At 45.4% G+C, this 12,059-nt stretch overlaps 1 protein-coding gene across 6 annotated transcripts in view; it reads left to right on the forward strand.

Moving 5' to 3' along the window:
• The window catches only part of PTGDR (prostaglandin D2 receptor), a 193,522-nt gene that overhangs the window by 139,811 nt on the left and 41,652 nt on the right, over nt 1–12,059 (forward strand). For 3 of the 6 annotated variants that reach the window (XR_011023862.1, XR_011023860.1, XR_011023861.1), the window contains exon 3: nt 10,842–10,925. The exons of 2 other annotated variants lie outside the window; for them this stretch is intronic. Coding sequence is in view for 1 of the 4 variants with exons in the window: in XM_068252310.1 (XP_068108411.1) it covers nt 10,842–11,063 (222 nt within the window). In the remaining 3 variants the exon portion in view is untranslated. Of the gene's footprint in view, nt 1–10,841; nt 11,629–12,059 lie in introns of those variants that run through there. One more of the 6 variants, XM_068252310.1, reaches the window with a different exon arrangement.

Raw genomic sequence — 12,059 nt, forward strand, 5'->3', positions numbered from 1 at the left:
GCTAGATTTGCTGTGTAAACTATCTAAACTTTAGTTAAGATTTATAGACAAGTTACTTGTTATAGTTAGTTTTTCATCTCGGATCCGCTTTCAGTAAGTTTTGGTGGGGGCTAGCGCCCGCTTCTAGACTCTCTCCAGGCCCTAGGAAACTGCCTAGGTTTGCCTGGTGGAGGATCCGGTTTGCTGGGTGCGCCTCAGTGCTGCAAGGCTTTGTGGACGTGCGTGGCAGCTGCTAGGCACCTCGCACAGGAATACAGATGGCAGATTTGATGATGCGGCATTTAGAAAAACATCTTTACCATATGTTACAGAACAACAACTGGAAAAAAAAAAAAAGAGAGAACCGCCCTTTCTCAGCAAGCTGCATTACAAAGCGGCCGTTATGCTCCACTGTGAACGTGATGTTCACAGTGGAGCACAACGGCCGCTTTGTAATGCAGCTTGCCACATGTAATGTACTGCATGCAGTCCGTTACCGCAAAACACGTATGTACCGGTTACAGTGAAGCATACTTTTCATTGACTGTATGATTCACTGTATGCAAAGCAATGTGTGGGTAATGTGCAGCACAGCTTTCCCGATCTGTTGTGTTCCTACAGTCACAGGGAAAGCAACGGTCACTGTGAGTGTGGTCAAAGTTGTGCATTTACAGGACAGTATAGCTACACCCCTTGAGACTTCATCTTAGCTTCAGGGGCGTAGATGTACATTATCCGTTGCGATTGCCTGCCGTGTGCACGCCCGCCCGCACCTGCTCTCGTCTCCACCCGTTACTACACTGAATGGTGAATGAGAACCAGGGATGGGCTCAAATTCGAATTCGGGTGAATCCAGATAGTTGCTACCCGGATTTCACCCAGTTACCTGTGCGGGGTGGGCGGGGTCAAGCTTACCTGTCTGACGTCTTCTTCGGTCCGTCCCTCGGCGCCTCCCACGATGTGCTCCACGCGCATCACGTGACTCCAAACACTTCCTCCTTCAACCCGGAAGGAGGAAGTGTTTGTAGTCACGTGACCGCCGAGTGGACCGCATCGTGGGAGGCGCCGAGGGACGGACGGAAGAAGACGTCAGACAGGTAAGATTGACCCCGCCCACCCCGCACAGGTAACTGGGAGATATCCGGATAGAACTATCCAGATGTCTCCCGGTTCTGGATTTGAGCAGCACTGTTCACAGTACACAGAAATAAAACGGTAGTGGGCAAATAGTAAAAGTACATCTACATACATTAAATTAAATAAAAATAAATACATCCCCCATTCATCAACCCCTTGCCCCCCCCCCCCCCCCTCCTATAGTTACCAAAATAAAACACTTGTAAAAAATATGCATATATTACTCTTATTTTTGAAAATAAGGGCTTCTAATTAGTGATATAGCGTAAACGAACAAAAAAACTGAAAAACACGCCATTTCCAAATAAAATATTATCGCCATACATTGTACAAGGGATGTAAATAATTTAAACTATAATGGCTAAAAACTGAGAAATAATGATTTTTTTCTCCATTGTTTTGATTATCCCCATTAAAATGCATATAAAAATATAGTCCTTAGCAAAAAAGTAACACCCAAAGAAAGCCTAATTGGTGGTGAAATAAACAAGGTATACTGTACAGCACTGTGTAATATGTCGGCGCTATATAAATACTAAATAATAATAGATCATTTCGGTGTGATTAGTAGTGATAAAGTTATTGGCGAATGAATGAGAGTAGCGCTGAAAGGTGAAAATTACTCTGGTCCATGAGAGGAACATCACCTGTAGTGGACAAGTGGTTAAATAATGCACATTGCCTGTTTATCCTGCTGTTCGGCCTGGTGCACACCAAAAACCGCTAGCAGATCCGCAAAATGCTAGCAGATTTTGAAACGCTTCTGTAGCGTTTCAGCTAGCGTTTTGCGGGTTTTGTGACGCGTTTTTGGTGTAGTAGATTTCAGATATTGTTAGAGTAAAGCTATTACTGAACAGCTTCTGTAACAAAAACGCCTGCAAAACCGCTCTGAACTGCAGTTTTTCAGAGCGGTTTGCGTTTTTCCTATACTTAACATTGAGGCAGAAACGCCTCCGCAATCCAAAAAATGCCTCACCCCGGGAGTATGCGTTTCTGCAAAACTCCTCCCGCTCTGGTGTGAACACCCCCATTGAGATACATTGACCAAGCGGATCCGCAGCCGCAAGCAGCTGCAGAAACGCTGAAATAGCAGCTTGGTGTGCACCAGCCCTATCTCTGCTTGGAATACTTTTAGCCATAGCCCCTGAACAAGCATGCAGATCAGATGTCTATGACAAATCTGATAAGATTAGCTGCATTGCTGGTTTCAGGTGTGTGATTTAGACACTACTGACCGAAAAGATCAGCAGGGCTGTCAGGCAACTGGTATTGTTTTAACCATTTACCGACATCCTAACGTATTAAAACGTCATGCTTACCGCTATTAACAGCAACATGACGTTTTAATACGTCGCGCATTCCCGCCGCTGCTACCGCCGTGTGTCCGCCGCTACCGCCGCCATTACCGTCGGGATCCCGTGCTGGGCGATTGGGGAAGAGGACTGAACAGTCCTCTACCCAATCGCAGTGCCTGGAGTGAATGGACGTGACCGCGAACAGCGGCTACGTCCATTCACATAAACAGGAAATGTAACAGTTTAATAAAGTGTGTAAAAAAAAAAAAAAAAAAAAGTGAACACGTCCTATGAGTGTTCACCAGCGCCATCTTGTGGCCAAAAAGTATATTACACTTACAAAATACATACATTTTTAAGTATATACACATCATTAATAAAATTACACTTCCAACCCTCCCCCCCAAAAAAAACACTTGTAAAAAAAAAAAATCAGCTTAAAAAAATAAAATAAATAGTTGCCTTAGGGACTCAGCTTTTTTTATTCTATATTTTATGGGGGAAAATTAATTTTAATTTATTACATAGGGGCTTGTAATTATGGCCAGAACAAACAGAAAAATAACCACTTATATTTCAAAATAATATACTGTCGCCATACATTGTGGTAGGGACATAATCTAAACGGTTTAATTATCGGGACCACTGGGCAAATAAAACGTGTTTGTTTTATCCACAGGAGAATGTTTAATTTTAAAACTATAAAGGCTGAACACTGAGAAATAATGATTTTTTTTCTTTTTTTTTCTGTTTTTCTCATTAAAATGCATTTAGAATAAAAAAATTCTTAGCAAAATGTACTATCCACAGAAAGCCTAATTGGTGGCGAAAAAAACGAGGTATAGATCATTTTCTTGTGATAAGTAGTAATAAAGTTATTAGGGAATAAAAGGGAGGAGCGCTGACAACTGAAAATTGCTCTGGTCCGTTAGGATAAAAACCCTTGGGGGTGAACTGGTTAAAGAAAATAAATATGGCGGCTTCCAAAGGTCTCACAACTCGGGTTCCTTTTAGTAAAAAGATTTGTTTCCCTAAGTGAAATCTAGACTGCAAATAAGCCTGCCTGAAATTCCCATCCTTCCCCCGCTCTAAATAAAATTTGGCCGGCGATCCCCTCTAGTGTTGCAGTAGTGAAGATTTAGGAGATATGTGAACCGATTAGCCTTCTTCTGGTGACAGCGTTGCGCTTGTCAGCTGTGGGAATTAATACAAACACCACTTTAAACGCTTTTACAGTAAAGAAGTTGCACAAGGCGAAGGCGCATCTTCCGGCTAACCACAAGCACATCGAAGCTGGAAAGTACAACATGAACTCATCTCAGCTGCGGCTTAATAACGCCAGACATTAAAGTCAGAGTCCAAGCAGATGAAACGCTGAAAATACCACATGCTCATCTGTTCTTGTCAACATTGTTAAGTGCGTTGGTTTTTTTTTCCCCCACTTTTAAAGTGGACCTGAACTCTTGCACAAGACAGAAGGAAATCCTAGAGAAATGCACCCTGTATGTATTTAGAGAGTTTATCCTGTCTAATTCCCCCTTATCTGCGACTAATCACAACTGTAATTTGATCTCTCAGCTGTGTCAGCTGACTGCCATGGCAGAGAGGCTAATTTAAAAGAACAGGATGTTAACTATGCCTGCTTCCATGAAAGCAGGAAGTAGGCACACGGCAGATTTATTGCAGGATTTGTATCAGCTGTAACAAAGAAATGTTTTTCTTTATAGGGTATCATGCTGTTGTTTTATCTTTTAGAGCACAGAGGAAGTTCTGAGTTCAGGTCCGACGTAATATACTAAATGATCTTTAGTTTTTATAAATGTTCACCTAATATCTCAGTTGTTACTGGTTTAAACCTGACCTCTGACCCTGGAAAGATCAATGAGATGAAAAACAAAACCCCAAACAAACAGATACCATGCAAATTGAATGCAAATCATAGACAGCTTGGAACTGACAAATCAGGTGCATATCCTACTATTTTCAATTGGTATGCAAGGTTAAATGATAAGGATCTCACTGTCCATCGCTGCTGCTCAACAGCTCCACCAAGAGACCAATGTTGCATTGTGCAGCAGACTGAACACCCTGCCCCAGTCCCAGCTTGGAGTGGATGCAGGGGCTGTCTGTTGGCTGCGCACACTGACCCTCCTTCTAGATGGCATTGCTCAAAGGATGAGTTGGAAAACTGTAACCGTGTGATCAGATCAGACAGTGATTAGCATAGGTATCTGGCTTCGGATCTGTGTTGTGAGTGATTTGGGGACTTGCCAAGATACATAAAGATGTTTTCTTGTCTGAGCTAAAGCTTGCAATTCATTTCGCTCAAAGGGATCGAGATTCAATCCCTGAAGCGACAGTTCGAAAGTGGAGCAATTTACAGATGCCTCGCTTTGCTATTGCAACAAAACCATAATCTCGACCACCGATAGTCACTTAGGGATCTGGTATGCTGGATCATTCAATCCTGGCACACACATCACAAATTCTCACCCGTCTGACCGGGAAGAGAGCACCGCTCTGACAACTCTGCTGCCTAGGCACAGCAATCCACAAGGTTACCAAAACAAATATGCATAAACATATATTGCCCCAGCCATATGTATGCAAGTATGGCTGGGGCAAAACAAAAGGCCAGTTAGCAGTGGCATACCTAGGGTGTTTTACACCCAGTAGTGGGTATTAACACTCCCCACCCAAAAAAAAGTAAAAGAGTGAGTGTGGCGTGCTTAGCGTGCAACGGCGGGTAATGCCAGGTATAGGTGCCCCCAGTATAGGTAATCTGGTATAGTTGCCTCCTGTATAGGTAGCCTGGAATAGTTGCCCCCAGTATAGGTAATCTGGTATAGTTGCCTCCTGTATAGGTAGCCTGGAATAGTTGCCCCCAGTATAGGTAGTCTGGAATAGTTGCCCCCAGTATAGGTAGCCTGGAATTGTTGCCTCCTGTATAGGTAGCCTGGAATAGTTGCCCCCAGTATAGGTAGCCTGGAATAGTTGCCTCCTGTATAGGTAGCCTGGAATAGTTGCCCCCAGTATAGGTAGCCTGGAATAGTTGCCCCCAGCATAGATAGCCTGGAATAGTTGCCCCCAGTATAGGTAGCCTGGAATAGTTGTCTGCAGTATAGCTAACCTGGAATAGTTGCCCCCAGTATAGGTAGCCTGGAAAAGTTTCCCCCAGTATAGATAGACTGGAATAGTTGCCACCAGTATAGGAAGCCTGGTATAGTTGCCCTCAGTATAGGTAGCCTGGTATAGTTACCCCCAGTATAGGTAGCCTGGTATAGTTGCCCTCAGTATAGATAGCCTAGAATAGTTGCCCCCAGTATAGGTAGCCTGGAATAGTTGCCTCCTGTATAGGTAGCCTGGTATAGTTGCCCTCAGTATAGGTAGCCTGGAATAGTTGCCCTCAGTATAGATAGCCTGGAATAGTTGCCTCCTGTATAGGTAGCCTGGAATAGTTGCCCTCAGTATAGCTAGCCTGGAATAGTTACCTCCTGTATAGGTAGCCTGGAATAGTTGCCCTCAGTACAGGTAGCCTAGAATAGTTGCCCTCAGTATAGGTAGCCTGGAATAGTTGCCCCCAGTATAGGTAGCCTGGAATATTTGCTCCCAGTATAGGTAGCTAGGAATAGTTGACCCCAGTATAGGTAGCCTGGAATAGTTGCCGTCAGTATAGGTAGCCTGGAATAGTTGCCCCCAGTATAGGTAGCCTGGAATAGTTGCCTCCTGTATAGGTAGCTTGGAATAGTTGCCCTCAGTATAGGTAGCCTGGAATATTTGCTCCCAGTATAGGTAGCTAGGAATAGTTGACCCCAGTATAGGTAGCCTGGAATAGTTGCCGTCAGTATAGGTAGCCTGGAATAGTTGCCCCCAGTATAGGTAGCCTGGAATAGTTGCCCCCAGTATAAGTAGCCTGGAATAGTTGCCTCCTGTATAGGTAGTCTGGAATAGTTGCCCTCAGTATAGGTAGCCTGGAATATTTGCTCCCAGTATAGGTAGCCTGAAATATATGCTCCCAGTATAGGTAGCCTGAAATATTTGCTCCCAGTATAGGTAGCCTGGAATAGTTGCCCTCAGTATAGGTAGCCTGGAATATTTGCTCCCAGTATAGGTAGCCTGGAATATTTGCTCCCAGTATAGGTAGCTAGGAATAGTTGACCCCAGTATAAGTAGCCAGGAATAGTTACCCCCAGAGTCCACGGATAGCTGACTTCCTGTCACCGCTCAGCTCTCCCCTACTGCCTGGCACCGCTTCCTCACGTGATTACACATGTGCAGGAAGCGATTCCAGCACTAGGGGGAGAGCTGAGCAGTAACAGGAAGTCTGACATTGCTGGACTCCGGGGAGCAGGTAAGATAACGGCAGTGCACGTCTTCCAGCTAAGTGCTATACTCTGAATGGCACTGCCACTGCCAGTTACGCCATGATATGCCACTGCCAGTTAGTAAGCTGCCCTAGGAATGTCAGCAGGATAAGGGAGGAGGCGCCCGATATATAAGCACAATTTGGATATATTCTAAAACGCAGTTTCTTGAGTAAAAGTAATAGATGGTCCTACCTTAAAAAAGTAGTCCATCCGTTAGGCTTTAAAAATAGATACTTTATTGGGCACTTTAACTGACAACGCGTTTCGCGGTAAACATGCTTCCTCAGGTCGAATGCTGTGCCTATAGCAGAGAACAGCTATCCTGGGCGCCTGTGTAGCTGTTCTCTGCTATAGGCACAGCATTCGACCTGAGGAAGCAGGTTTACTGCGAAACGCGTTGTCAGTTAAAGTGCCCAATAAAGTATCTATTTTTAACCTCCTTGCCGGTCTAAAAAACCCGGCAAGGAGGCAGCGCCGCACATTTTTTTAATTTTTTTTTTTTAAATCATGTAGCGAGCCAAGGGCTCGCTACATGATAGCCGCTAAGCGGCGGCATCCCCCCACCCACTCCGATCGCCTTCGGCGATCAGAGTATGCAGGGAATCCCGTTGAGAACGGGATTTCCTGCAGGGCTTCCCCGGTCGCCATGGCGACGGGGCGGGATGACGTCACCGACGTCATGGACGTCGGGACGTCATAGGGAATCCCGATCCGCCCCTCAACGCTGCCTGGCACTGATTGGCCAGGCAGCGCAGGGCTCTGGGGCGGGGGGGAGCGACTCGGCGCGGCGGATCGGCGGCAAGCGGCGGCGATCGGAAGTTACAAGCAGCTAGCAAAGTGCTAGCTGCTTGTAACAAAAAAAAAATTATGCAAATCGGCCCAGCGGGGCCTGAGATATCCTCCTGCGCAGGTTACCCCGAGCTGAGCTCGGGATAACCGGCAAGGAGGTTAAAGCCTAACGGATGGACTACTTTTTTAAGATAGGACCATCTATTACTTTTACTCAAGAAACTGCGTTTTAGAATATATCCAAATTGTACTTATACATCGGGCGCCTTCTCCCTTATCCTGCTGACGTTTCACCCCAAGTTTGGGGTCACCACTTTGGAATGTGGACCTTTTGAAGGAGCTGCGACCACCAGTCGACAAGGCCGAGCGGGGACGGTACTTGCCTACCTTGCAACCCAATTTTGTGAGTATATCAGCTATAAGAATTTTTTTGTGAAAGATCGACCGTTACTCACAATACTACACCAGACTGGGCTCCCGGTCTCCCTTCCGTCCTTTTTTTCTGCCTACCCTTGCCCTAGGAATGTGGCTGACAGCCTCTCCATGGTCGGAGGTTGGAGTGGAGTATTCTAGTAATCATGCTGAAGGGAGATTATTCTTATCTGTGTATTACAAGCATTATAGCCCATATCTGCTAATCTCTGTCCTGAAGCGTTTGGCAAGGAGTGAATGCTTCCTCTGTGGTGCGCACAATACGGAACTGTCGCCGCCTGCAGTCAGCTGGAGCGCACCACACTGATGTCGGCCTTTTATAACAGAGACAGGTGCTTTGTATGGAACCACTGGGTGATTTGTATTAAAACCAGTGTGAAAGTCAAAACAGGAAGTCTTCACCCACAGCTTCCTCACCCTACAGAACATCAAAAAAGGCACAATTAGTTAAAAAATAACATAAATCGGCAGCATGGTGGCGCAGTGATTAGTGCTCTTGCCTTGCAGCGCTGGGTCCCTGGATTGTATCCCAACCATCACCGTTCAAAATTAGCACCTCCTGGACTCCTTTGACGCCTACGGGAGCACTCATGTCCCCCAGTGCTTTGCCCCAATTCAGCCCCCCAATGTTCACACCCCTTCCCTTGCCTCCCATTGGGGCCCTTCAAGGCCGTGGGGCCCATCTCACAATGGTCATAGCACAAGTGTGGCCATCAACATCTTCACACCCATAACAAGTGTAGCCACAAAACAGCTGGGCCCATATGCAATTCATTATTTCTCCTGAGTTTTCTTCTAGGAGATATTTTTAAAGAGAAACTCCGACCAAGAATTGAACTTTATCCCAATCAGTAGCTGATACCCACTTTTACATGAAAAATATAATGATTTTCACAAACAGACCATCAGGGGGCGCTGTATGACTGATTTTGTGCTGAAACCCCTCCCACAAGAGGCTCTGGTACCGTACGGTACTCTGGGCAAACTGCCACAATGTAACAATGACACACACAGGAAATGGCTGTTTATAGCTGTCTGTTAAAGCCAGAACAGCTACATAACCTGCCCACAGTAACAATGTCACCATGTAATACATGTCAGAATGTGAATCTGGGAGAGGAAAGATTTTACAATGAGCAAACTCTGACTAAATCATGTATACATAATTATTGTAAAAATTAAGCACCTTTTTATATTAAATTATTTTCACTGGAGTTCCTCTTTAAACTTGGAAAATAAAATGCCTTTTAAACCCCCAGAAAGCAAGAAAATATTTAAAATAGTTTTGATAGTACTTTTTTACCTAATTTGTGGTACTTTTCCAATTGCTGAGTGCTGGAAAGTTAATTTAATAGAAAATGAAAAAATGATCTCCTAGGAGAAAACTCAGGTGAAAAAATTAATTGCATATGGGCCCTGATCTGAAGAATAGTCCCCTGTACTGGAAGAAGGGAAGGTTTGAAGTTGGGGCTCCCACACAGCTCTGGGCCCTCCTGCGATCACAGGTGCTGCCCCCCTCTAGTTACCCCCCTGTATCCATACATAGTACAGATCTGCTCATCTTTGGGAGTACTCTGGGATACGAGGACTTCTGAAAGGCTGCCCAAGGGGAGCTGAAGATGTATTTGACTTGATGGACGAATAATTTAACTGGGAAGACAGCAGAGGCGTAGCTATGGGGGAGCAAGAGGGCACATGTGTCCCCGGGCGCAGCACTGTGAGGGTGCTCAGCACAACCACAGCACCCCCACATGCATGAGAGATGGCTCACTAGATGTCCAAAGTGCCCCTGCTTCTCTTCCTCCCTCTGCAGAGGAGAGCAGAAACGTTAGCAGCAGCAGAAAAAGGGGAGCACATGTGGTTATCTAAAGGGGGGCACATAAAGCTATAAAAACAGGGCACATCTAGCTATCTAAACGGGAGAAAGGGGGGCACCTCTGTCTATCTATGGGGGAAAGGGGCCTTCATTCTGATGTGTGTCCATGCCCATTTTGTCTGGGGGGGTGCTGAAAAACTTTATCCCCGGGAGCTGAAAACCCTAGCTATGCCTCTGGGAGACAGCAGTGGAACCACGGGACGGAGTGAACACCGAGAAGGCAGTATGGGATACAGAGCCTTTCACTCTCTTTTAGTGGGTGTCTTAGTCTTTAAAAAGGCAATAAATAAGGCAGCCATCATGTGCTTCTCACTTCAGGTGTACTTTACTGCTATGGACCGTCTATGTTTTCATTCAATCAGGATGATCTTATCGAAAATACGATCATTCGCCCAAAAATTCCACCATTAACCTGCCTGGCGTTCTGATTCCCGCTGCCCTGCGGCCGCGGGAACGTTTTTTGCAATTTTTTTTTTTAATTTATCATGTAGCTAGCCTAGCGCTAGCTACATGATTCCCCCCTCCCTGCGGCGTCCCTCCCACCCCTCCGATCCCCGCCGGCGCATTCACCCATCCGGAAATCCCGTTCTGAACGGGATTTCCAGGAGGGCTTCCGCCGTCGCCATGACGACGCACATCGTGACGTCGGCGACGTCACAGGGAGACCCGATCCACCCCTCAGTGGGTCTCGCCTGGGGGGGGGGCTGCATCGCGGCGGGTAGCGGCGGATCGGCGGCGATTGGGTGAGGCATGCAGCAAGCAAAGGGCTTGCTGCGTGTTTAAAAAAAAAATATTCAAATCGGCCCAGCGGGGCCTGAACGGTGACCTCCGGCGTCCAGAACACTAGGGAGGTTAATGGTCACCTTCAGATAGACATCTTACACCAATCAGACTGCCAGCGACCTGTATGCCCAGCTGCCACTCCCTGCACATGAGAAATAACCTCCCTCCTCTTCTCTCCAACAGGTTCGAGTTTACATCGGAGCCTTCACAACGGAGACAAACGAATACGCAGACCTAATAGTCCTGAGGTTCCTGTCTATGAACTCCATAGTGGATCCGTGGATTTTTATCATTTGTCGGACTTCAAGGTTCCACACTCACGTGCACAATCTGTGCAGCAAGATCCACTCCACGGCCAACGTGCAATCGCAACTACTGGATGAGAACATCAAGAGTGTCTTGTGAGCTATTGACTTAGGCAACGGTTTGCACTAACCAAGACTACTTCTAAAGACTATGTCAAGGACTTGTTGGGGGCGACCATAACAATGTGGAAAAGCCCAACGATGCTGTGGACTTAAACTTCTACTTCAGAGATGTAAATGTATTGAAAAAGCACCTATTACAGAGACATTATTTAACGGGTATGAGTCTAACTTCATCGGAAGAACTGAGAACTATTTCCAGAGAAGTTCAGACTGGACGGATTTCAAAACTAGGCAAAATATTTTAATAAAATTCAGCTGTTCATAAGGCGGGGGATGGATGATAATAATTATGTGTTCTGAGACAAATATATTAAGATGTGATTCTAAAAACGTTGTTTATACTAATTAATTATATAAAACAGAAGCAAAAACGTCAATAATTGATCTGAAGTGCAATGGATTGGCAACAAAAGTGGGGCAAAGGGCATAAATTATTATTATTTTTATTTATTGTATTTATAAAGCACCAACATCTTACGCAACGCTGCACAATAGATAAATGGGTTAACATACAAGGTAGGACATAGAAGGCACAAAACAAAATCATGGAAAAGTAGTTCAGTGTCTTTGGTCAAAAAGTAGTAGCAGTAGGGTATTGTACCGTGTTAGCCATCAGTAAAAGCAAGAAGTTTTAAATCAGGATGATACCATTTATTGGCTAACTAAAAATGAATAAAATAAGCAAGCTTTCAGCCAGACGAAGGCTGCAAGGCCGAAAGCTTGCTTATTTTATTCATTTTTAGTTAGCCAATAAATGGTATCATCCTGATTTAAAACTTCTTGCTTTTGGTCAAAAAGAGTCTGAGCAGAACAGAGACTGTTCTGGTCTGCAAGAAGGGAGTCAGACAGCGAGATTGCATAACCAAACTGGAAACACTAGGGGGAGGGCCCTGCCAGAGACTTACAATCTAAAGGGTGGGGGTAGACACAAATGGAGTGTCTGCTGAGAGGGTGCCCAGCAGAATGTATTATA

This window comes from Hyperolius riggenbachi, chromosome 9 (assembly GCF_040937935.1).
Source record: "Hyperolius riggenbachi isolate aHypRig1 chromosome 9, aHypRig1.pri, whole genome shotgun sequence".
NCBI lineage: Eukaryota > Metazoa > Chordata > Amphibia > Anura > Hyperoliidae > Hyperolius > Hyperolius riggenbachi.